Raw genomic sequence first — 27,438 nt, forward strand, 5'->3', positions numbered from 1 at the left:
GATTGCAGTCGAGACGGCCCGAGTGGAGTTTCATGTAAATGTTTCGTACGGAAAAAAAAATCGCAACCCGGACAGCGTGCCTCTCGCTGTGCCAGTAGCTTGGTCGAAAATGTTGATCATAAGATCCATATGCCGGAACTCCGACAAATTAGCATTTTGAGGGCCTTATAGATTTCTGAAACCTATAATTCGTAATATTCTATATAAATTTTCATTCATTTGGGTATTGTTTAGGGCCATATAGCAGTAGAAATAGAGGGTGGGGTCCTGCAGGGCCGGGAGGAACTTTCACAGACGGATGGTCAATACCACCTCAGCCCCACCATGGTTGGATTTTTGAGGGCTGAGGTAAGAAAATTTATGATTATGGCCGGAAATGGCACTCTCAAACAAAATTTTATTATGATTTTTCTTTTTTCTCCATTTCTTCTGAGCTCTCCTCACCCCCTAATCCGCCACTGTGAAGTTATAACTTTTTTATGTCCTTTACATCTGTAGGTCTACAGATGACATGGCATCAATCTGCAATCACTGGAGCTGATAATTTCCAACAGATTCGTAGCACATTATCAAAATCAACGGTTAGAAGAGCGGGCAAAAAGAAAAAAGGTAATACATAGGCCTACTTGGCCTATAGCATTTCGCGATAATTAAGACAGATTGTAATGAAATAATAGGTTTTAAAAAGTAGACTTTTTGAAATTTGGTGGTCCAGGGGCTGAGACCTGGGGAGGGGGGTGGTTGAGAAAAGCCCCACTGGAGGCTCCGACAAAGTAGCATTTTGAGAGTCTTATAATGGATTTCTCAAACACATAATTCGTGAATATTTTATTTAAATTTTCATTAATTTGGGTTTTTTGGGGGCCTGAAGAATGCCTAGGTCCGACAGATAACATTTGTTCATATTATAGATCAATCTGCAGTCTCTGGAGACGATTTTCCAACAATTCATATCATTTTTAAAATCAACGGCTGGATGTGCTGGCAAACATATGCAATGCATGCTATAGCATTTTGTGATAATTAGGAACGATTTTGTGAAATAATAGGTTTTAAAAAGTGGACCTTTTGGAATTGGGTGGGGGGAGGGGGGTCCGCACCCAATTCAGGGTGCGGACTTCAGACCCGCCTACGGGCCTGAAGTTCTTAAATCAAAGTTACGCCGCTAAAATTGGAAAGAACTGTTGGGACAATTCCGAGTAGTAAACGCCCAATTAGGTCTACTATACTTATGTCTAATCAAGCGAACATCAACAACTAAAGTATTAAATCGTGTTCAATTGTACCTGATTGTACCTGTATTCGGGCGTTTCGCTCCACTACTCAAGGTAAACCTTAGGTAGGCATGCTTAGCCAGGAAGGAATGGCTTAACCAATCATTGAGGTGCAAATTCGTAATTTGACTCCCGAAACTGAAATGTTTTCGTTTAAAATACACAGCGGTGAAAAAGCTGAACCGAGGAAGAAGCTGGAAAGAACTAGGAATTTGTTTTTAACTGAAGGTGCTGATTTTGTGTCATATTTATCATCCGTTCTTCATCAGTTGCGACGTACCCATATTGTGCACAAATGGCCTCTCTATGTGGCAACAATTTTATGAAAAAGATGCGTCATGGATGCTTTGCAGGTGAGTATACTTATAGTTCGAGCAGGTGTTGGTTTCGTAGGCCTCATCATCTTGCCGGTTGCCTGTTATTGTGATACACCAGCCCTGGTTTACACACAAGATTATTTGAATCTTCTTTAGCCCTGCTATTTAACTCAGTGTTATTCGAAAAGTGAAATCTGTGGCCTAAAAACCTGCCATTTATTTCAAAACATTCTTCATCTACAGTACTTAAAAATAGTTTTGTGAATATCAACAAACTCGGCACAAATCAACTCGGCCCAAAATCTCCGACAGCTTTTCCCCCAAAACCCAAAACAGATCATACAAAAACCAAACTCCGACCAAAATTCAACGTGCTCTGCCCATTTTTTATATGGTTTCTAAGGTTTATATAAACGTTGATCAGCATTGATGAAATTCTGATGTCACCATAGTTATCAACCTTGAGAGAGAGATTTTAAAATGTGTGACTACACCAGCTGGCTGGGGGCGTGGGCGTGGCCACCGCAGGGGTCAAGGGGTGAAAGTCACAAAATCAACGGTTGGTTCTGACAATGAACGCGCAAGACCGCATGCGCCTCCTAGATTCTACTATGTGCGTGTTTGGCTGAGTTATTTTTGTCAAAAAATAGAAATATTCTCCGCGGTGAATTGATTCACGAGATAACAACATTTTTAATAAAACCAATTTCTTCTAATTTTAAAAAGATTTTCCCCTGAACTTGTAATAATTTGTTATCACGAATAGACTTGTGCTAAATGCGTGACAAATTTATGATCACGCATGTGTTTCTGCAAAATGCGTGTTTCATCCAAAATTCACTTTGAAATACAGGACCGTCTCGCACTGTGCGAGACAGTTGGTATCTCACGACTGATTTTCTAAAATGGAATCTCTGTGAACGAAGGTTCCCCTACAGTGACGGTGCCTGCAGGGCACAAGTCAAAGAGTACCATTTCTGACCACCCAAAAGTCCCTATTTTTTTTAAAATCTCATTAAAATACATTAGATCCGATGAAGACCATTGGTTTTACAAAGAGATATTGATGAGATTTTGAATTGTTTCAAAATTAATTTATTAGAGCTTTAAACCTTAAAAAATGTTCTGCCATTAGTCTTACACGTATGAGGAATTGGGTGCGTCCTTCGTATGTCCTTGATGGGCATGTTTTGTCGAATCCCAATCATCTTAAAATTCTTGGGGTATTATTTCCTATAATCGTTTCTGTGGACGTCAAGATAATGAGGCTACTTCCAAATGTTATCGTATTTTGGGGTTTATTCGTTCTATTGCTTTTGGGTGTTCTACTTCCGTTCTTTTAAAATTATAAGTGTCTAGTCCTCCCACATATCCATTATTGTAATCATGTTTGGTATCCTTATCGAGTAGGTCATAAAGCACAAATTGAAAATATTCAACGCAAGGCTACTTGATATATTCTTCAGCAAAAACCTCAGGAACAATCTTATGTGGGAAGATTAGACACTTTGAAATTAATGTCTTTTGAAAAATTAAGTGACTATTTTACTATATTAAATATTTGTCGTTTGCTTTATTCCTCCCACGCAAGTTTAGTTTCTAGTAAATTAATTATTAATAATCATCATTCTTATCTTTTAACATTTAAACATTTAAAATCTAAAACTGACTTCTAAATTTTCAATTCCAACTAGATTTATGAGATTGTGGAATAACCTCCATCCTGATATCCGAAATTATTTTATTATATCTTTTAATTTTGATTTGTTCAAATGCAAGTTAAAAAAATGTGTTAATGATTTTTAATTGTTCTATATTATTATTCCATTATTATTATTATTATTATTATTATTATTATTATTATTATTATTATTATTATTATTATTATTATTATTTATTCCATTTATTTATTTTATTATTATTATTATTTTATTATTATTATTTTTATTATCCATATATATTTTTTTCCTGGGAGCAGCACATCTCTAAGGTGACAGTGGTTCGACTTTTGCTGCTCCCTGGCTCACCTGATTTCCTTTGTTTGTGAATTTCTGATTATTTTTGTATTTGTAATATTTTATATTGTTAATTGTTTTGCCAGAATGAATAAAATAAAATTTGGATATAATATAATACAGTATACCCTAGAGCTGCCAATAGTCCCCAAATAGGGTTCTATTGTAGATCCGAAAAAAATTCAAATCAATGTTTTCATTGATTTGTCTATTTTTAATATATGTTGTAAATAACTTTTAAAATAACTGTGGTTTTTTTTTTAAATCGATATTTAGGGTCAGCAATGTATAGCCCCGATGTATACATAATGACAAAGAAACACTCGCGAAGACCGAAGATGAAGAAGGGTGATAATTCGTATGGTTTCCATCAAAACTGGGCTATGGATAATGAAGCTATGGAGAATGATAGTTTTTATGTTTATGATGGAGGTACTGTAGTCTAATTGAAATAATTTTAAATGCAGTATTTGATGATCATTATTCACTCACATTTAATATGATAAATAACTTTTCTTAATAAAATAATTGACAAAATTTATTTTTTATCTAGATTTAGTCTAAAATAAAATGGATTTTGATGATCCAAATACTAGTATGATTTTTTAAATTGCTTAGCTGGTGAGCAACAATATTCTTTCATAGCCTGTCTATCAGTAAAACCTATTTGTAGACAATGCAGCTTCTACGTGGTTAATTAATATGTTAATTAGGTTATTCCATTTCAAGTCAGGCTCCAGAGGAAAACAAAATTTCAAATGTTATTATACAACTTTCTAAGACACAAAAAGCATATTTGTCGAAAACTTGTGAACGGTTTAATGAGATACGATTTTTTAATATTTAAAAACTGCGGGAAAAGGTGGAATAAAGGGTGGTAACGTCTCTTTCTCGAAAGTTTTTGAATATTCTAAAGGCCGGTTCCCACTAAACTTGTTAAGCGAAAGCGTCACGCGGCAAGCGAGAATCGGGCAAAGTTCACAAGAGTTGACTTTCGGTAAAGAATGTCTCGCTTCCAATGATTCGCTTGCCTGTTCCCACTGCTGGCTGCGTGCAAAAACTTGAAATGGCAGGTGGCAACAAAGAAGTGATTTTGTTATTGCATTGATAGACAGAGGAAAAGGGCTGTGAGACGAATCAGATAAAATCCTCAGGATTAACATTCCCAGAACTCTATATGAATCAAAAGAGTGAATATAACACAGTTTTTATAGTTCATATTTATTCAAGGCCTATAGAGCTAGGCCTCCTAAGGATAGATAGTAGACCTAGCCTACACTACCATACGGTAGGTCTGGTGTAGCAGGTTATCAGAGGCCTAGGCTGGACAGGCCTAATACTGGTAGAAAGGGGAGATAACTCAACTCGTCTCTGCAAATATTTTCTTTGCTCCCTTGTCACAGACCTAAACAAGGGGAGCCTACTGTTCCACAGAGTTTGCATGAAACGGACTCGTCAGTCATCGTGCGCACATCTGTACATTGTTTTGACAATGTTCGTGACTTTATTGTTGACCTTTGAACATAAATTGAATCTAAGCCTTGCGATTGGTCCATCGGCCGCGAATTCGCTCGCGAATCCGAAAAAGTTGGTCTTTCATTTCATTATTTATTTGGTCATTTACAACAACAACAAAAAAAGCTGAAATTTGGGGAGACCAGGAAAAACCAGAGTGAACCAAATCACTGTAGCAAAGCCGGTTTACCCAACCCCAAATTCAGCAACACATTAAAAGATCAAACATTACAGTGAATCAAAATACAAAGAAACCTTACGAAGAAAAGAGGATGGGCTTTCTAAAACTGCAGCATCGGTTAACAATCTAGGGAGCTGGTCCCAAACACGAGGCAACCTGATGGCTACCGAGTTGAAAAATGCTTGGGTCCTTGATGCTTCATGGTGACGGAAACACAAGCAATCATTATGTCTGGTATTGATTTTGATACCATCATAAACCGTGCTGCAGCTTAGAAGGCCCATCAGAACTTTAAAGCAAAAAAATATAAGCAATTTGTCCCTTCTGACAGACAAAGATGAAAAAGAAAGCAAATGTAACCTCTCCTCAAAGCTCATCTGTCCTCAATGTTGTTTAAGAGCAAGACGAGTTGCTCTTCTATGGACTCCCTCAAGCAAATCTGACAAAGTTTTAGTCCATGGAAACCAGGCGGGTTGAGCATATTCCAGGCCTGGCAATACAAGGCTTTTGTAGAGAGACAAAAATGCACTGGTCGAAGCATGTCCAGCCACGCTCCAAACAAAACCAAGCATACGCTTAGCTTTGGAAACAATGGCATGGACATGGTCCTCCCAGGTCAATTTTGAGTTGAAAGTAACACCAAGGTATTTAATGGTGGTCACCGGACTAATAAGAGAGCCAGACAAGAAGGATCAACTCTTGTGAATTCGCAGACGAAGCCTCTGCGACCACCGCGCGTGTTCGCGTGTTAGACTACAAATTCGTTTGCATGTTCACATTGGAAACGCCAGTCGCGTCTTCGATTCAGCTGCGCGCGCCACATTTTGACGCGAAATTGGCTTGATCGCGCTCAGTGGGAACCGGCCTTTAGAAAAGTCAGTTACTTAGAAAAATGTTTTCTGGAGCCTGGTTTTACGCTGCCAGTGTCAGCTTTTTTTTTTCGCTACTCATCAATGTTGCTGAATGCAAAGTGACACCCCTTTAAATACACAAAATGGTATAGTTGTTTAATTATTCTTCATATCAATATTAACAAATATTTCAATATAAAAATAATTTACTTTATATCCAGTTTTCATGATGCTTGTAGTCTATGAAGCAGTTTTTTTAAGGAATTTTTATTTTATAATAAATTAAATTTATTTCAATACAATATTGCTGTATAATTTTAATTTTTTTTCCTTATAAAACTAGATAAATACTGAATAAGAGATCAAAGTGTATCATTTTAGTAGTATGTAAACATTGTTTTAATGATGAGAAATAAATGAGGTGATATTGTAATCTGTACCATTAGATACTTGTCTGAAATTTAAATGTGTGAATAAATTTGTGCAATGAATACAAATACAAAATAAACGTTACAATCGTACTCCAACACAGATAAGCTATTTTTCGAGTAATACAAATACTGTACTGTAAATGTAATTTTGGAGTAGTTTGAATGTTAAAATGCAAAACAATGTGAAGACTTACCATTTGAAGTAATGGCCACTAAAAATGTGACTAACTGCATGCTCCTTTACAGATAAAAAGCCAAAAAAGCTTAACTTGGTTGAAAGCGTGGTGATTGAGGAAGATTGCTCATGGTTCACTCCTAAAAGCTACCAATCTCTTGCTAAACCAACCCAGAATGACACTGCCAAATCAATCAACAAATGGAAGACACCTAAATCAATTGGAACGGTTGAGTCTAAGTGTATGACAGCCAAGCAATCAAGTTCTTTAAAAAAAGAGATAAGTGGAAAGCAGTCCACAGATACCAATCCATTCTGTACACCTCGACCACCATTAAAGGATATGAAAAACAGAAAGCAGAACTCTGGGATGAAGTCACCATTCAATGATTTGGAAAAAAGAAAGCAGCTGCCATGTACAAGCTCAGAAACAAAGGTAGATCAAGTGAGGGTCAGTTTAACAAACAAGAATCCAAATGCAGTCACTTCCAAGGAAGTTGGTGACAACAAGATAAGTACTCCATTCCGAAAACCTCAAAATTCAAATCCACAGCATATTTCAAATAATATTCATAAAGAAAAAAAAAATGTACAGTTACCTGTAACACCTGATCATGATGACAACAGCAGAACAACTAAGCAAGACCAAAATAAATTTACCAAGGGTATGCAAGATGAAAATTGTGATCCAGTTGAGCCTTCATTCATTGGAATCATTAACGGCCCTAAGCCCCATGTGGTTCTCTCAGAGACTGTAAAAAAGAATAATGTAAAAGGCAGACGAATGTTTTGTGAGAAACTCACAGAGAAGGCAACCTTGTTTGTGTCAGAAACACTTCCTGATGTCGAAGATCAACAGATGAGCATAGATGAGTTGGAAACGACTAAGTTGATGCAGGAGCATGCTCTCAAAGAACCAATCTTGCCAAGCTGTGATGAGAGTGTTGCCATTAGTTCACATCTAAAATTGACAATGTCTGTAGCAACTGATGCCAGTACCATGAACTTATCTGAAGTGGAGGGCAGCAAGCTTTATAACTCTAAAGATACTCATCAAATGAAATCTAGGCCAAACTCAACTGATATAAATTTGGATGTCTCTTCAAAGAATGAAACTTCCTTAGGTTCCACATCAACAGATTTTACTTCCACAGGTAGAACTTTGACAGATGTTACTACAACGGGTGTCACTTTGACAGATGTTACCTCTATGGGTTCGACTTTAACCGATGTTACATCAATGGCTGTATCTCCAGCAGATGCTTCTTTAGCAGGTGGTTCTTTAAAGGTGACACATCCATCTGCTTGCAAGAGAATATGTCTGCCTTCATATGTCAAAGATGATAACCAATCATGTAAAACGAAGTACCAATCTCCAACTTTGGCTCAGTTGAAGATGAGGAAGCAGAGATCCGTTGCAAAACTTGTCAAGGCATTTGAAGACTGTAAGATGACAACAACAAACCTGTTTGATAAAGTACCAGCCATGGCAACACTTGCAAGTACACAAAAACAAATTGAAGAAGAAACAATTCCAGATGATGATAAACTGAATAAAGACATCAATGGTATAATCATCCATGAACAGTCTCAGCTATTATCTCCCATTTTAACATCCCAGGAAGACTTAAAATGTGAAAGTAAGAATATTTGTGATTATTCAATGAAACCAAAAGAACTGGAGATTGGAATTGATAAAAACATCAAAAAAGTTCATTGTATTGAGAAGGGAATATATTCTAGTGAGCAAACTGCAATTCCTGCAGTATCAAAGTCATGCCTATTTGATTATGATACAATCTCACAAACTAAACCAGGAGTCAAACAAGGAAATTCAGAAAGTATCAGCTTGTTCAGAGAATCAGTGGGCAATAAAAATACAAAGGAATGCGAGACAGGCAGTAACAACCCTCCAGAAAAGTTATCATTATTGTGGACTGCTTCCATGCTGGATGATTACAGATCTAAGGATTTCAGTGTTGGTCAAGGAACTGAGGTAATCATTATGAATGAAGATGATCCAAAGCGGTTGTATGTTCAAATTGCAACCGCAGTGAATGGCAAAGTCAAATTAAAGCAAAAGACAGCAGGATATGTGCCAAGGGCATTGGTTCTTCCAAGATTTGCATCCCCAGGTAAGATAATAAGTATACAATTTAAAATACTTAGAACCCTCCTTTATGACACCCCTATTAAGAGGACACATTTTCGGCCACAAAACGAGAGAAAGTATATTTTTTGGAACACAACAGCGAAACCCTATAAAGAGGATACTGTACTTTTTTGTTCCAGAAGGTGTCCCTTTAATAGGGGTTCTACTATATACAAATTATAATATAAATAGACCAACATATTTTCATGATGATAATGTTGTGGTATTGGCAGAACTTAAACCCCTGGGCTTTAGGAAGGCAAGCACTTCAATCGACCATCAAGCCTAAACTTCAATTGATGATAAAATTCTCATTCTTTTTCTAATTGTGAATCTGTTCTGTACATGTGTAGTAATTCTATGAGCAAAAATGTGTACATGACACAAAATTACTAAGTGTAATCACATGTATTTACTGTACCTATCAGACAGTATAATAGTTATTTTCAACAGTGCATGTGTTTGCATCAGTAAAATAGTTTTATCAATTTCTGAGGAAGAAATATTGACTTTTGTATTTTTTTTTTTTAGCAACAAGAAGCACCTATCGTTCTCTTGATTCAAGGAAAAAGTCAAAAAATGTGTGTGGCCATGGCGTGCAAATGTTAAGTCAAAAACTGCCATTTGATGCAATAGATACGTTACAAACACCACCAAAAATCAAAACGTCAAGACATCTGATGAAACAAAGAGCTCACGATGATTATAAACCAATTCAGCTCTCCCAGAACCTTCCAACAGTTTCTCTTCTTATTGAATCTTATATAGTGCTCGAAGACCATCAACCAATTGAGAAAGACGAAGTTGAAGTATTGGCAGGCGAAGTGATTGTCGTGCATGCCGGACAGCAACGAGAGCTTGATTGGATGTGGGTTTACGTGCCAAGAGCTGAGAAATTTGGCTATATTCCAGCATTTTGTGCTACACCAATGGCACTAGACTCCCAAAAATCATACTAAATAAACACTATACAGTAATTACTAAAACTTCATCAGGTGTCTATATACTTTGATAGGATACCTCTCTACAAATCTGATACCCTTTCCAAACTTTCAGTACCATTTATGGATTGGCATGCAGCAAGTATATAAAGCACTCTTTTCTTACTACCATTAAAATGTTATAAGCCAGCCTCTGGAGGAAAAAACACCCCCACCCCACCCCCCATTTTAAATTATCAAAAATCTGTATCTCAATAGTTACCAGGTTTTTCATGAAACCTTTTGTCGTAGAAAAATCAGTTGTACATCATGTCAAAACAATGTTATTCTCCACAGCCTGGCTTTATGTACAAGCTAGTTCAGCTATGATTTTTATTAAATTTATGGTGAGGGATGCATTTTGAAGTGTATGCACGTTTTCTTGTACAATTATCAACATTTTCACAATTGTACAAACAGTACGCTAGGGGGAGGGCGTAGGCAAATTAGTACACTTTTACATGTGCATAAAAATGTTGATTCAAAATAACATGCATTATTTAAAATAATAGATTTGTATGCCCAATTACATTTTTAAGTAACCAAGTACAGTACTTAAGTTGACTTCACAAAAAAATGGAGAATGGTTTTGCAAAATCAACATTTTGTATGTACACTTTCAGAGAGGCGGAAGGGGGTACCGAAAAAGATTACTTTTTGTACACTTGTTGATAATTGTGAATGACCCCTATAAGTAGTCTATAGGTAATCAATTTGTATCTTCAATTTGGAAATTAATACAGTATAATTAATAAAATAATTTATTGATCTTAGTCAAATACATGCCAATTTGTCATAAAAATTACAAAATTCTAATTTTGCTGTACAAAAAACAAAATATTGACTATCATTAGTTGTTGTTGTCATCACTATTATGGGGAGGGGGAATGCCAAAAGAAAAACTATTTTTTCTATCTGTGTTTTTAATGGGGAGGGGGAATGCCAAAAGAAAAACTTTTTTTTCTATCTGTGTTTTTAATATTCAATAAAAAGGTCATCACAAACTACTGTATAAAATATAGTGTATAAACAAAAGGCCAGTCACTATGTCACACAGAATGCTTCCAAGATATCTACATACGTGTACTTTATAACATCGCAATAGAAAAGCAGTTCTCAAGCTGTGTCATGACCAAAAACTGGGTGACCAATAAGAGCATCACAAAACTCCTTAGGATTTAAATTTTAAGTATTGTACATACACCATGTATATTTTACTTCAATATTGTTCACCTGAATGACCCAAATACTGTATCTGTTTACGTTCTGGGAAGTGGGTCACCGCAAATTGCCTGGGCGTATGTTTGGGTACTTCGGCAAAAGTTTGAGGATGAAATTGTTGCATTGAATATCTGCACATCTTTGTTAACCAGTAGTATTTTACAAAGTCAGATTGATACACCACCAAGACAATGTTAAAAACAAACAGAGTAAGTTAATAAATTTTCTTTATTATTCTTTGTTGCGTGATTAATTAATGAATTCTTCATTAATATATTATTTGTTGTCTTCAGTATAATCAGTAATTAAGTGTTTGCTAATATAATTAAAGGCTGCAGAAACTATGCCAGAAACAAAAAATATAGCCCTACCTAGTTTGAAGGCACCTCTCAAATTATTACGCTTTCTAGTATGCCAAAATATGCACACTTGTGGTTTTTATTACTGATTAAATTACTGTACAAGGATTTATACTGTATTAAGTCCTTGATTATCAATTCCTGCTTTAAGTTTATTACCCTAGAAAATCGAAGTATGAAAGTGCTACCTTAACATCCTGAAAGCAACTGATCAGCAGTCAATGTTATTGTTATATATCTCATAATTACTTTCATATTAAAAGCATAAATGCTGACATCATAGTAATAAGTTCTACAATTACCATTATGTCATTATTAAATTTTTCTTCTACAAATATCTATTAAGTATTTGCTGTTAGGAAAATCACAGCTTTAGTACAGTATTTACATTATAAGTGGTACTATACCAGACCCACTGCCTTTTTATTTTTTTTTTTAATGGTATTTTAATTTTTCCATATAAGCTACAAGTACTGTCCACCACAGTATGGAAATGGTAAGGAGTCTATTTCAGGGGTCAAAAGTTGGAAGAAATCATTTTCAGGAGGTCTGGTTAATGAGCTTTCTTATAACACATATAATTTTATTTTGCTGACATCCATCGGCACTGACAATTGATAATAAAACAATTGATAATAAACCAGAGAAAACATGCAAATAATAAGAATTTGAGGGAGATGGGTTATTTTCCAGGAGATTCTTGCTAGCTTACATGAGTGCGGGAAGCCGTCCCAATTTACAGGAGACTCCCGCGCGTTGTGGGAGACTCAGGACCCCTGCTATTTAATTTGGTCTTTCAAAAAAAAATGCAATGACCTCCTGACCCTCCCCCAAAATATATGATGGAAACAAAAAAAAAAAACTTCCAAGAATAAAAAAAAAAAATATTCATTTAAATTTGAGCTGATAAAAAACTGTTGTCAATTTGCATGATTATAGCAATTATGACATTGTGCCAAAGACCGGATTGTGACGACAGATGCTGGCGCCGTACTCTTCATAATCAGCCTTTGTGTGGCAAACTTGAAAAAATTCGGGCTGAGGAAGATAAAAATGAAAAAGACAAAATTGTAAATATGTTTCATAAAAGTTTTATAGCATGTAGTTCCTAGGTATATCATGTAGCTAACATTTTCTGTAGTATAGAGAATGCATTCTAAGTACATTTTACTTTCATTCACCGGATGAAGGCCCATTTTAAGTAACTGTTATCGTCCCAGGAAGTCGGTGGGATGTCCCAAATCGCCTGGACGTTTGTTTGGGTTGTTGGCCAAACTGCAATGCTAAGTGCAGGTTGTGTATGTGAATGTTAAACAAACAATGGAAATAAGTTTTATATATTGCAAAACTTTCTTGGGTTACCCTAGGAATTAATGTCTTATCTTTTGTTCTTCATCATTTATTTGTTCTTTGTATCTGTTTTGTATTCATGTAATTTGTGATTTTAATTCCTGAATAAAATGAAAAGTGGTTGTGCATAAGGGACACCATGCTGTATTTGTTAAAGAAGTATTTTTCCCTGAAAATGACACAAAAAAATCAATAAAAAATAATTATGAAATTAACTTGCTCAATTTGCACACAAATTATCAGTGGCATAACAGCGAGTCATGAGGCCTGACCATTGTGCTTTATGGTCAAATTGATGACATCTGTAAGCATCTATCATCAAAATATCTGAATTTTTAGAAGGCCTATGATTGTCATAATGTTTTTACATGTATTTAATGATAGGCCTACAGGTGGTCATGTATTTAATTCTTTATTGATGTTTCTGGGTGGATTTGGTTGCCGACCGGGGCCCCATACATTTTTGAAAATTAAGGAAAATGTACTCTTGTAAAAAGCGTCGAATTAGAGTGTTGGGTAGTATAGGGGTCCCGTGACCTCTCCGGGCTCATTTGGACTTGGAACTGAAGTGGGGAGGGCTGCACTCTTCCTTTCCCCTCCCCCCCCCACCCCGAGATAATATGCCACTGCAAAGTATTGAGCATAGAAATTATTTAATTAAAAAATGTGTAGCCTGATTTTTATTTTATATTGGATAATGATAAAAATAGTAAAACACTTCCAGTGACTGGAGGTGTTTCTATCGTTTTTTGCTGTAAAATTATGGGTAAATATTTTGTAAATACATCAACTTCCATGTTCATTGATAATTTTTATGATAATTCAAAATGAGCTATTTCAAAAATCATTTTTATATTGGTATTTTTTCGGGAAGTTGGTACTCTTTTATTCGTATAAATTCAAAGTAATAATAACTTTACTATCAATGAGTAATTGTCTACCTTAGAATACACAACATGCAAAAAAACAATAAAAAATTTGAAGGTAAATATGTCAATTAACTCATATTCAAAAAACATCACATTCTTTGATCTCTCATTTAGTAGACATTCTCAAAAAACTTGTTTTTTTAACACAATATGAGGATGTATATTGCCTCTTAATGCTTCTCAGTCTGAGATAGTGAATTTCTCAATTTTAATATATTTGGTGCATCCCAGTCTTTCATTTATTATTTAAGGTGCTGTGGTTTAATAGGCCTTCTTAACAAACCTTACTGTATTTCAGTGCATGCAATGATACCCATGGCTGACTTAAGGGGACACAATACTGTATCACAGTAGTAACAACATGCATGCCTTTTGCCACTGAACACCATTGAAACTTCTAGGCAACACTTACACCCTGCATGTGGGTTTGGGGCCTGGTAGCCACGCAGCTCAGGGACCCAGGCTCACACTCCATGGTCCTGTACTTAATTTTTGTATGTTTTTAGTTAACTACTTACTGTAGATGCTAGCATACTGCCACCAAACCATACAGCGTAACGTTGCATATGGTGAGAGATGACTGACACATCTATTGGTTTTGGCTGAAAGACAAACACTACATTAATTTCAGTCTGTCGGATTATACATTAGGTTTGAGGTTGGTATGGTTGTTAAATTTAGTTATTTATCTTTATTAAGAATAATAATGTTAATAATAATAATACCAAAAATTAATGTATTACCTTCATACTTTTATCTAATTGAAATTCATATTTTTATTTAATTCAAAGGAAAAAAGCCTATCACAAGCCATATTAGTTGTAAAATCTGATTGATTGTTTTTACATAAAATTATACAGCTATATTTATTATGAAGCAACAAAATATGTTGTAATCATAGCAAAGTTAACATAGTATATTTACAATAACCAGTAATAATAAAATTATATTTAAATAAAGGTATCACTCGCAATCAAAATACTTTTTAAAAATTTAAAAGAAAAATACTTTCATATGTATCCATTATGAAATTTCATTTCTACCTTTATTCTTCCACCACTGAGAGATTCGCTAAATTTGAGTCGTGCGTCTACAACTCTCTTCACATCACGTTGCAGTCTTCTGCCAAAGTCCCTGAACATTGTGGATCCCCCAGACAGCACAATGTTCTTGTACAGGGGTCTTCTGACATCAATTGGACAATTTTGGATGCATGTGTCAACAATCTCGGATATGGGCGTTGTGAAATCTGGATTTGAAAACTGAATTTAAAGAAGAAATTATTACCAATTTGAAATCATGAAATGTGGAATTATTTAAAAGTGGCTGATAGCTTGTTTTCTAATATGCATGTACAGTAAAACCTCCATCTTAAAAGTGTTGATTTTACGTATTACAGTTAATTTTACAAATGATTCTTCTCTGAAAACTAAAAAATAACGTAAAATTGCAACTAAACTGCACCAAGGCCTTCAATGTTTTTTTATTATTAGTTTACTTATCTTTCTATGCCCTTTAATTGCCATTGATAAATTTACCTCTGGATGGAAGAAAATTTCTGGACCCAGGAAACGTTCATAGCCAACATCAACAGCAAATGGCTGCTTTGTGATTGAGTTTACTCCATCATACTTCTTCAACCATTTGCCTGGATCTGCATCATACTTGCCAAATTCCTTTGCTATATCTGGGCAAATGTAGCTATAACGTTCCTAGAAAAAAAAAAAACATCACTTTCTTATCAAATTGACTAAATATATACTAATTCTAGAGTACTTTTAGTAATTTTATAGTATTTTTGCTTTAGCCAACAACCAGAGCAAGAAATCTTACTCCAACTTGTATCTAAGGCAGCAGTTTCTGTAGCACCCCTGTACAACTTGCCCACTAAACTTACTCAAGTCTGTAAGTCTACAGCACCAATTGGTGTTCCCAATAAAATTAATAAATGGGTTGGAGCTTTTTCCCACACACGAAACGACATATCATCATGTGCATCTGTATCATGTCGTAATCATGTCTAGTGTAAATGTGGCTTAAAGCAGATGAGAGTGTGATGCTCCAGCTGAGTGGGACGCTGGTCAACAGCAGGTCACTTCCAACAATTTGCTAGTACCAACTGATACAGTTGGGTAGATTGAAGCAAAGAGAATAGAACTTCAAGGGGTCCGACTCTCGTGGTTTTGTTGGAACATAATCCCATTTCAAAAATTACAGCCACAAATCAGATTCAAATGTTTTAATTCAAAAAGGGCGCCCCATATCTTGTAGCAGTACTTTTTTTAACGTTCCAATGCGCGCACACAAAATCAAGGCAGTCGGACCTCATGCAATTCTACTGTATACTCTTTTACTGAAGCAATGTAGATGAAGTCCCTTGCTCAAAGACACAAGAAAATTGGGCAGCAAAGGATTGAAACCCTGACCAAATCATTTCCACTGTGACAAACCACCTCCACAATAATAATAAACGATGGTATTAATAATAGGTTAACCTACATAGTGCAATAGGCTAACCTACATAGAAAAATAGGTTAATGTACATAATGCAATTATAGGTTATCCTACATAGCAGAAATCAAAATGTGCTTAAATGTCCAACAAAAGATATGAAAAAACAAAAAGGAAAAAGAGACAAAGCAAGTGTAAGAGCAATGAGAAAATAGAAATAAAAAGGACAATACAAACAGCTTCACAATAATACATAAACCCAGTATTTATTTGCAGCAATTAGTATGAATACATCTAAAAATACCTTGATTGCTTTGGCTGTTTCGAGTGACTGCTCAGGTGGAATGCCGGTTTCACGTTCTCGTAGAAGTTGTTGAATAAAATATGTGATGTCACGACCAGCAATAGGGATGTGTTTGATACAGCTACCTATGACATAACCTTCAGCCTGTAATCAAAAACATACAAAGTTAATTTTGTACAAAATTTTCGGTCGTTCAAATTACCCAAGTCGCTGTATGTAAAAATATTTTCACATACCAATTTTATTAAAGTTCCTAGTATTTCACAACCCCAAAAGGAAACACAAGCCAATTTTACATTCTTGTCTTCCACTTGTCATATACACTATTTCAGTGGAGAAATTCTGAATGAAGTAAGTAAATTAAACAAGACTTCAGGTGTTTACATACTGCATAGTGTAAAAATTGGCACATCTATGGTGTAGAAGAATAATTTATGGTGTAAGAAGAAATTGGCACATCTATGGTGTAGAAGAATAATTTACATATGTATGATGAATAATGATGTGAGCATTTGTATATGAAAAATTTACATGATGTGTGCATTTGCATATGTATGAGGTGAGCATATACATCATGTCAAATGTAAGCATTTACATAATTTGAAAAATTTAAACATGATTTTGAATGTTATAGACATTGTAACTTACAACAGGGATAACGTGTGTAACACCGTCCCCACTATCAATCACAATACCAGTTAACGTTCTTTCTCCAACTTGTCGTGAGGTCCATGATGCTGCTAGAGCAAGAACAGCCTAAAGAAAAATACAAAATAAAAATTGTTTCAAGTATTAATGAGATCAGAGAAGTTCTAGGCTGCCACGTTTGCCTTCATTTTTTAGACAGGTCTCCCTCCAATTGAAGATCACTTTTTGGGACCGGGGTTTCCATAGTCTGTAGCTGCTTTGGTCTCTAATTAGAATAATAAAGATAAAAGACATTTGCTAATTCGGGACAATAGAAAAGTGGTCTTTAATTGGAGGTGGTCTTTAAATTGAGGGGCCTTTAATTACTTGTGTTTCCTTCATATCCCAACATCTAGCACCAAAGGTTTAGCAAGAAAAACGAAATAGGCCGTCCAAAATGGAAGCCAGTGGGCGTGGCCCATCCATCGGCTCAGGGGCACTCGGGGCCATGCCGCTTCCAAACATAAGAAAAAAAAAATACAAAAATATGATCTTAGAGGGCATTTAAAGGTGTTTAAATGTTGGATTTTTGTCTCCAAAGAAATAGTGTTGAATTAGCTATCGCAAAGATATTTCAGGTATAGACACAGCTATGATTACTCACATACTTTTTCTAGGCTATGGAGATGCATCTTCATCTCTCGCCTTAGTCTAGTGTAAATTCTACTCTAGGTCCTCCAAATTGAGATATAGGCCTAGACCTACTGTATTTTGTTGACTAATCAAACTTACTGTAACTTATAACATTAACAAATCTTCTTTACGGTATTTTATGAACTAATTATAACCAGAGAGTTACGAACATCAACAATAGGCCTATTATGTCGGGGAACCGAATCTCAAGTATTGTATTTGCAGACTAGAGCCATGTGCCTGCGTTATGGGTGACTCAGAACCATCCATTTTGCAGCAAGGTATAAATGTTTGTTGTAAGTGAACTTTTCACAGGGTTGGCAATGGTTAAGCCTTACATTTTTGGGAATACCCACCGAATACTGGTATGAAAACAACATACATTCAATCAATAAAGTTTGTTTTTATCAAACGTAAATATGATCTAGCTTTAGTTTAGTGTAACATTCGATAGATTTGAAGAATATAAAGAATTGCTAAAGGTAGACCAGGCCCAAATAGGCTAGGCCGCGCTAATTAGGCCAAGCCGTCCAAGCTGTCACGGTAAAGTGGCTGTCCTAAATAATAATGGTTCGTCCAAAAGACAGCTGGACGGCTTGCTGGGTAAGCCTATGTCTAGCACCAGATTAACCAATAGACCGAAATTACATGGTTATTCCTGGGTATTCCATTTGGCCAATGGCTTAGTGGTTAAGATGCTTGCTTTCCAATCCCAGGATCCTCCTAAGCCTCATAATGAGACTTGGGTCTTGTGTGGAGCATCTTGTGTGTATGTTTGTCTTGTGAAAGGATTGGCACTAAACAAAGAGTGATTTGCATATCCTTGGCCTAAAGCTGATAAAATAACATTAACCAAAAATGTTGAAAGTAACAACAAATCATGATGTATAATATACAAATTAGTTTAGTGCAATAAAATAAATTTCAAATATTTTGACATTCCAACATGTTTTAGCCATTATCTCCGAAACTCGATTTGCGAGGAGTGACTGGTTTCGCTCATCTTCGCCACAAATAAATAAATGCATTACCTGTACTGCAATATATAGACCAGGAACATTGAATGTTTCAAACATGATTTCAGCTGTATACTCGCGGTTCTCTGGAGTATTTAGCGGAGGTTCAGTCTGAAAAAAAAAATGTAGGAATGAAACACGCATGTATAAATGATCACATTATAATATATGCATGCGAAACATATTCAAAAATTAATTTATCATATGAAAATTTTTTAAAAGTCATTAAAATAACTGTGCTACCTGTATCTTTAGTGTGTGCAGGGTGAGTTTCTAATTGTTGGTGCTATAAAGGAAAATGATCTATGTTCAATTGCTCTGGAGGAAGTACTTGAACTTACAGTACTTCCAGTGAGGCGCAGATCAAACCAGAGCCTTACCATTCACAACAATGTCGAATAATTAAACGTGTAGGCTGCCGGCACTGTGACCTCTGATGATTAGTGCTTACAAAATGTTTACAAAAACGTGATGTAATAATAACAAACTGATTATTATTGTAGATTTTCGGTATATATTTCAGCCGCTCCAAGTTTCTTTCCTATTCTTCCTTCCTCCTGTTCTTAATATTAATGCATTTACTACCGATATTAATACTAGATTAGTAAACCTAGTCTAGAGCCTAAGCTACCCCTCAAACTTTTGTAAACATCGTGTACACTGTATATAGAGTAACACGTTTCAATCTTCCTATATTCAAAGCCGGAGTTAGCTGGTATAGTGAGAATCTAGGTCATTTTAGGTAGGCTTTCTTCATAAAGGCTTTTACGAAAGGAAGTTTTGCTGTGGAGCAGTAAATCAAGTTGTCCCTCCCCAGTACCACCTGATTATAAATCGATGGGAAATCAACCAATATGATAGGAAAATGCTGATGGTACCTGTACTTGCGACCTAAATTGAAAATGCACTTGTCGATAAAAAAAATTCTACTTTGTAATCAATCAGACTTTTTACTATGAAAATTTTTAATAATAATATTTATTCAGCAAAGTAAAAGTACAGGAATAGGCCCAAACAGTAAACAACTGCCCTTGCTCCATCATCAAAACATATTGACAAAACTGATTTAAAATTAACTTAACAAAACTAAAAACTTACAAGCCAATGGGTCTATGAAAAATAATACAGGATCTCTACAGTAGTATTATTCATTATTATTTGTATATTTAATTAGAGTGGAAAATGCATTTTTATAATTTCTAATTAAAATCTAATACTGTACCTAATGCTTAAAATATTAATGATAATGTAAGAAATATGAATATTTAATTCAATTAATCAATTTACAGTATTAGCTCAACTGACAGTATATCTTAAGCTTAAAGAACAGTACAGTGACTTTGGATTTATTTTGGTGCAAACACCAAGGATAACCCACGAAAGTCTGAAGAAAATTTATTTCCAGTGGGGTCTTTCTGGCGGTGATTGGGCAGTTCGCTGGGCGACAATCCCTTACTCTTTTCCGAAGAGTGCACTGTGTTCTTTAACACGGATATGGGGCATAATACACATGGGACCAACAGCTTAAACATCTTAATCCAAAAGACGGTGCGTGTAACATGCATTTCACTTCTCCAGCTAATATACAAGGAGAGCAAGGATTGGAATTGAACCGGGGACCTACAGATCTCCACAGTTCAGCGTACACAATGGCTACCACCAGTTTAGCCGACTGAGCTAAGCTGCTCTCTTACCAGTACCACATGTTGCATAACCTACTACACAGCACATAGAATAAACTTACCAGTAGGAAAAAGTGGTCCTCTGGCTCTGCTCTCAAGTACTTGAAGATTGTCTGTTCCCAAAATCTTTCCATTAAATCCCAGTCTTCAACAATGCCATGCCTAATAGGATACTGTCAATAAATATAAAAAAAGAATTACTGAAAGAGCAAATATTAATAAAAAGAAAAAGTGCCTTCTGTCCCAAAAGGCCTTTTGTGCCAATAGATATGTTGTTGGGTGGAGAAAGCTTACCGTATGTAAGAAAACAACAAGGAGGCATATACCTGTACTGTAGGACAGGTCACCAAGTTGACTGATAACAAAAATGGTAAAAGTATAGAAGATTTGAAAATGACAATTGGGAAGAGATTAAAATTAGAATACAATTTATAAAAAGTACTATGGATAAATAAAAATCTTTCTTAATGATGAATTTAAAAGGCCCACGTCGGCCGACAACTGTCGAGTGCAAACTTAAAGTCATAAACTTAGTTCCATAACTTCCTGCAAACTGCCCAGCAACACTTTCCAAAATTGGTCATTTTTACAAAAGACAAATCTCAAATTCTTACAGATAATGACTCATAAATCGAGAATGCTAAGCGCTGGAAATCCAAAAAGATTATTAAGCCACAATATGGAGTACCTTAATTCTTAAACACTACTGTACAGGGAACCTTGCAGTTAAAAATGATCCGAGTAGGTACGACCAAGGAGAAAAAAATGGTACAACATGGTTTATCTGAAATTATAGACCCCCTGATACTACAGTTTAAACACATTTAATTAGTACAGACCTTAAAAAATATCAGATAAATATTAACGTTGTAATTATGCAATGTTTAATAAAATATATTACAAATAATAAAATAATATAATTAACAGAATTGACATTACAAAAATATTAATAACAACAAAAAAACTTTAAAAAGCATACAAACTAGAGCTGAGCTTGTTAGTTAAGATTCCGTATCTAAATTTGCAATACCAGTTTCTAAGGTTAAAATCCTGCCACCAGGATAAAATTTACAAACTAAAAAAGCAACTCCACTTCCTATTGTAAGTAAACCTCATAAAGAGTATCACAGTATTTAACAAAGCACTGTTCCCTCTTGTAAATGGTGCTGTTGGGTGTGAAAGCAATAGGAAAAAAACAAAAAAACAAACAATACTAACAATAATATGTGAATATGACCAAATGAATGAAAGAGTTTACCTTGCATTCATAGCTTGGTTTATCACTGGCCTCATCACCAATATAAAAATCAAGATCTTCAACTCCTTTTGTTAGCCGTCTTTGGCTTTGTTCCCCAATCTTACGACCTTCTTTGATAGCAATAGCTGCAAATAAACAATTCCATTTAGTATATCCGTATTTATCCGAATAAACGTCCTGATTTGAATAAACACCCTGCTTTGAATAAACTCCCCCCTCGAATAAAAAGCCACTCCAGAGCATTATTCGGAAAATAAACAGCTCCCTCGAATAAACGCAACAGGCATTATTTTATTTTTTCCTTGAATAAACGGCCCCCCTCCCCACAAATGACTGTAAACAAAACTAACGGAAACAATATCAATTTCAACACTTTCTATTAATGTTCCACACCAATAGAATTACATTTCATCAAACCTGGTTAGGATCAATAAGTTTTTATGATCACATAATTAGTTGAATACATCTTTTATGTACTCTGCTAAGCAAATGTATAATATATATTTTTTTGATTATTCTACAAGTTATGAACGTTTACAATTCACATCGTTTTCAAATACTGTATTGTATGTTTACTATACTCCAATACTTGTCCTGTTTATTATCAATTATAAATTATAATTACTGTACTTACTTGATGGTATTATGTATTGTGGCTCTGTGTTCCCGGCAAAACCTATTTTGGTGTAACTGTCAACAAATAAAGAAAAAGTGAAATAAACAGTTACAGTTACATTCGCCTATCTTTCAAAACACACAATGAACTGTATTACGAAGTATTTACGATTCTGCTCATCTATTTCCTCAAAATTTTTCACACAACTTTGAGTTGGTTTTAGAGATACCCTCTGTGCATTTAATAATAATACACTTTAGAGTGTGGTACAGTGGTACAAAACCCTTCTCCCAGTGGTGTTTAGTATAATATAGGACACATCACTAGAAATGAATGAGGTAGCCTGATTGTTCGCTAAACCCACTAATAACAAACCTAAAACATGGTAAAACCTTGAATTGAAGCTCAATGCTCTTAATCTCGAGATGAAACTCATCTTGAATTGGGGCCCCTCTTTTTAGTTTGCAAAATTAGCCTTAAAAAGAAGCCCATGGGTTTCTTTTCAAAATAGCATGGCTTCTTTTCGAAATAGTACAGTACATACACTGTACTGAATTTTAAAAAACAAAACAATTGAAAAACAAGGTTGGTTTATACAGTAGTTTTGGTGATTTAATGCCAGTAGTTAAATACACTCCATGATAGAGATTGATGTTACAGTGGCTTTATTTATTGCTTTATAGTAGAAATTCATAAAATTTACAGTATTTTGAAAAGGAGCCCCACTCTTTACGGTAGCCGATCGTTTCAGTCGCGCCTCATTTCAGTCGCGGTTTATTTTGAACAAATATATGGAGCGCCGAAGGAGTTGCGAAAATGCAAAAATGTAATATGCCTAGGCCCTATATATTATTATAATTAGTTCGTCAATCAGTTTATCATAGGCCTAAGTATTTTTTTTATTTCCGTTTTGCTATCTTTCTACTAACAACATTTTATCTATATACTAACATATTCCCTTTCTTCCATTTACAGTGATATTCATGATTGAAACATGATCTTATTCTTATGATTGAAACAATGGAAATTAGTATGTGCTTCAGGCTATTCTTTTTGTTGCATTTTCATATACTAAACTTTAATAATTATGGTCAATAAAATGTATCTTTGATTTTAATTGAATTGAATGTTCTTACCATCTGAAATCTATTTCATAATTTAGTTAATAAAAATAATAATGATCACAATATTTAATCTGATCTTTTTATACAATAAATTTATTTATTTTTCTTGCAGCTCATTACACATGAAATCATATAACAAATATATACTGTATTTTATGATCCATTTATTTTTGTATTATATAAACATGATCAGCAACCAGCGCAGACGATTCAAAGTTACTGGTTTCATGAAGTAGGTGAACACATGTGAAGTGGTGAACTGCGCTCCAGCGTACGTGTTTGTACCTAGAAATAGCTAGCCGTCTATTTTAGCATCTGACCTACTTTTGTCTTTGCAGTAATGTATCAAAAATGGAAATAAAACAAACAAGTAATCACAAACCTTGTGTCAGCTTCGCCTTAAGAATACCATGGGAATCAATTTATGGAAACGTTTCTTTCCACAATTATACTCCAGTTATGCAACTAAATAAATAGGCCTAGCAAGTTGAGTGATTTTCTCGGGCTTATGAATATAAAAGAAGCATGAAACAGCTTTTAAAATGTACAGCATGCAATTATAAATGTATTGATAATTTTATATGGAAAATATAAATATGAATATACATATTTCCTTTACAATATTATTATAAACATGATCAGAACATTTATGGTAAATGGAAACGTAAAAAAAATGTATGCGAAACTAATCTATTGACTATACTTATTCCATAAATCTTTATTTAATTCAAGCATTATTTATATCAATATATATCGCAACAAACAATAAAAAAAAGTTTCTCAAACTCGGTCAACTTCATAACATCTGCGTTGTTTGTCAAAAAAAAAATAGCACCAAGTGATACAGTAATATATTAACAATAATAAACTTTAATACTAATAAAAATAATTGTTAATAAACTAATGTTACAGAAATTTAAATAACGAGTTGGCTGGTTTTTCCTGATAAAATCTTTGATTTTTATAAATAATATTATATCAAAAAACCATACCATACTAAGAAAAATACAAAATTTTTAGTATTAATTTTATTTGCTGTATGTGTATTTGTTATGTAGTAGGAAGCGTAGGATCGATAACAAAACGAAAATAAAAACCGTCCGATAAAAGAGTGAAATGGTACTAGGAATGCAACAAACTAGAAAATAAACTATAAATACCATAATATTAATTGAAATTTAGTTTAATAATAATAGTATTCATTAGCCTATGTTATTACTTAGTAGAAAGACCACAAAACTTAAACTTAAATTAAAAAAAGTATGATAAACCGATTGACGAACTTACAATGATAATTAAGCCTAGTTATATTAAATTTAGCATTTTCGCAACTCAATTGGCGCTCCATATATTTGTTGAAGACAAACCGCGACTAAAATGAAGCGCGATCGAAGTGAGGCGAGACTGAAACGAAGCGCGACCGAAATGATCTGTATTCCTCTTTACTTTGCAAAGGTAGCCTCGAAAAGAAGCCCACTCAAAGTTCGCAAAAAAAAAGAAGCCCAGGGCTACAAAATTCGAGGTTTCTCAGTAGTGATACAGAAGCTGGTCACACAACTAGGCCAATGGTAAACACAAATTTACAATACCAGGTGTGTCAAATCAGCAGGGGACTATATATAAGCCGGCCCTAGCTAGTTAGGATAGGTAGGCCTATTTATACTCATCATAGTCTTCTACTAGGCCTAGGCCTACACCTAGCTAAATGCCGTTTAAACAATTATTATGCAGCGTTCAAAATAATAATAAAAAGACACTATTTACAAACGAGTAAATTTAACATAGGCCTAAACTAAAGGAAGCACTAATATAAAATTAATAGTTTTGTTTGTAGCCTAGGCCAAGGTAACCGGGAAGTGACTGAAAAATTACTTCCCCATCACTAGCTGGGCTGTCTGTCGGCGCCGCAGCCAAGAAAGCACCAGCCAGACAGAGCAGAGCCCAGCGATGCCCTGGTGGTGGGCCGAGCAACGCCACGCTAGCTCGCCCTCCAAAACCATCACATATTAAGAACAATAAAATATACGTACCCTGTGCCATTATCAATTACGCATGCAGGTAGCCGTGATGCCATCTTGAGGTATGACTTTTTCTTTTGGTCTAAAAGTCTATAAAACCTCAAGAACCGAACTTTTAGCCGCACCCTTCACACACTCACGAATGCAAGTTTAGAAACAGGAACAGGAAGTTGATCCACAACCAGAAAACGGCTGAAAATTAGACTCCTCGCAGCCGTAAGTAAATTTGATGCAGACAATTTTTTTTATTAGATTCACTTCTGCGAATATCTATTTTCTTCTTTATTTTATTTTTTTAAATTTATTTTTATGTGTGTAAAAAAATGCCATATAACTACTTTCTGCCCAAAGTTTGCCACTCCAACACTCAGTGCATGAACATAAAATATTCATCAATAAAATAGAGCAGCCTACAAACCTCGAATAAGCCCACACTGGGGTTTTCTCGTGAATAAGCCCATCTCGAAGTCCATGTGCTTCTTTTCAAGATAGCATGGCTTCTTTTCGAGATAGTACAATAGGCACTACATACACTGTAGGCCTACATGAATTTCGAAGAAACAAAATAAATTAAAAACACTCTTGGTTTAGCCCCTAGAGTAGTTTACCTATTTATTGTTTTATAGTAGTAATTCCCAGGGCTTCTATTCGAGGTTTTACGGTATTATATAAATAGGCCTTTCATTGGCGGATCTGAGGTGGGGAGGGCGATCAGGGGGTCTTGACCCCACCCCCTTGAGAAAAAAATTTTAAAAAAAATCTCTGTGTACCGGTACACATAGGCCTATTTACTGTAATAAGAATGAGAAAAAATTAGCTGATCGTTTACAAAAGGAGAAAACCTTGAATTTGGATTAAAAGACTCTTAGAAGTCGGAAAAACTCATTTCTCGCCATCTGTACCAACACTTTTCCGGGGAGGACCTCGACCCCCGTTTTATTTGGGGTTCATCGATTTATTGAAAAAAAGAATGTATGTATGCAGCGACTCAATTTTTGTCATGTACCGGTACTGTACATACACACATAGTAGGGCTACTAGTATTTCCGTAATAAGAATGAGAAGTTTACTCGACCGTTTTCAAGCGGAGGAAAACCTTAACATTTAAAGAACTTAAAAGTCATTAAAAGACACCTCAGAAGTCAAGAAAACTAATTTCCTGCCATATAGTGATCAAATTTTTCGGACCCCTTTTCCTCTTTGGGGTTAGTCACTCATCGAAAAAAGAAAGCAACGCAATTTTTTAAAATGTACGTATAGGCCTACATACATAGGCCCCAATAGACCTATATACTGTAATAAGAATGAGAAAGTTTACCGTACCTGGCCGTTTTCAAGAGAAAGGAAAACCTTGAATTTTGAAGAACTTAAAAGTCATTAAAATACACCTCTGAAGTCTGGAAAGCTCATTTCCCGCCATCTAAGAATCAAAATTTTCGGGAGAGGACCCCTGGATCCCCCCCCCACTTTTTTTTTTTTTGGCGTTTTTATGAAAAAAAGTCTGATTACCCATAATTGTGAACCTAGATCCGCCCCTGCATTTTTACAAATTTTGGCAGCACATTCACTCATATTCCTAGTATTTCATAAATACAAACAAACATAATATTTCATGTAATTTACTGTATACCGTACACTTTAATAATAATTATAGGTGGCCTATTCATCCCTCTATATAGACCATAAACAATTAATTAAGGACGGGCCGCGATTTTTTTTTCCGTACGAAACATTTGCATGAAACTTCACTCGGGCCATCTCGGATTGACTCGAGTGAGTACGATACGAGGAACAAGAGCAGACACTTCGCAATGTCGTGACGCTCGAGTTTTACTATTATTGCTCTTTCTATGTTTACCTACGGTAGGCCTATGAAATCTCACGGACTTATGGGATGTA

General features: G+C 35.1%; 2 protein-coding genes across 2 annotated transcripts; one reads left to right on the plus strand and one right to left on the minus strand.

Annotated features, from left to right (window-relative positions):
* Positions 1–1,431: 1,431 nt before the first annotated feature.
* Positions 1,432–12,278, plus strand: LOC117100932. The gene is made up of 4 exons (XM_033240774.1): positions 1,432–1,627; positions 3,883–4,038; positions 6,831–8,894; positions 9,443–12,278. The coding sequence occupies exons 1-4, from the start codon at positions 1,570–1,572 to the stop codon at positions 9,868–9,870; spliced, it is 2,706 nt and encodes a 901-aa protein (XP_033096665.1). The 5' UTR covers positions 1,432–1,569; the 3' UTR covers positions 9,871–12,278.
* Positions 11,323–25,710, minus strand: LOC117100933 (actin-related protein 3-B). Its single transcript, XM_033240775.1, has 11 exons — positions 25,552–25,710; positions 22,416–22,471; positions 21,782–21,906; positions 20,586–20,696; positions 18,857–18,952; positions 17,154–17,261; positions 16,506–16,649; positions 15,289–15,462; positions 14,794–15,012; positions 14,269–14,352; positions 11,323–12,509 (listed from the first exon to the last, which is right to left on the minus strand). The coding sequence occupies exons 1-11, from the start codon at positions 25,593–25,595 to the stop codon at positions 12,414–12,416; spliced, it is 1,257 nt and encodes a 418-aa protein (XP_033096666.1). The 5' UTR covers positions 25,596–25,710; the 3' UTR covers positions 11,323–12,413.
* Between the last annotated feature and the right edge of the window lie 1,728 nt (positions 25,711–27,438).

This window comes from Anneissia japonica, unplaced genomic scaffold, assembly GCF_011630105.1.
Source record: "Anneissia japonica isolate Jap-2015-1 unplaced genomic scaffold, ASM1163010v1 scaffold287793_len260017_cov185, whole genome shotgun sequence".
In the NCBI taxonomy this organism is placed as follows: Eukaryota; Metazoa; Echinodermata; class Crinoidea; order Comatulida; family Comatulidae; genus Anneissia; species Anneissia japonica.

Excerpts from the sequence above, each read along its gene's own strand:
- LOC117100932 (XM_033240774.1), top strand. The coding sequence starts at position 1,570 with ATGGCCTCTCTATGTGGCAACAATTTTATGAAAAAGATGCGTCATGGA. Across the intron at positions 1,628-3,882 it reads GCGTCATGGATGCTTTGCAG|GGTCAGCAATGTATAGCCCC; the intron begins GTGAGTATACTT and ends ATCGATATTTAG. Across the intron at positions 4,039-6,830 it reads TTTTTATGTTTATGATGGAG|ATAAAAAGCCAAAAAAGCTT; the intron begins GTACTGTAGTCT and ends GCTCCTTTACAG.
- LOC117100933 (XM_033240775.1), bottom strand. The coding sequence starts at position 25,595 with ATGGCATCACGGCTACCTGCATGCGTAATTGATAATGGCACAGG. Across the intron at positions 18,953-20,585 it reads AGGACCACTTTTTCCTACTG|ACTGAACCTCCGCTAAATAC; the intron begins GTAAGTTTATTC and ends TTTTTTTTTCAG. Across the intron at positions 15,463-16,505 it reads AAACAGCCAAAGCAATCAAG|GAACGTTATAGCTACATTTG; the intron begins GTATTTTTAGAT and ends TTTTTTTTCTAG.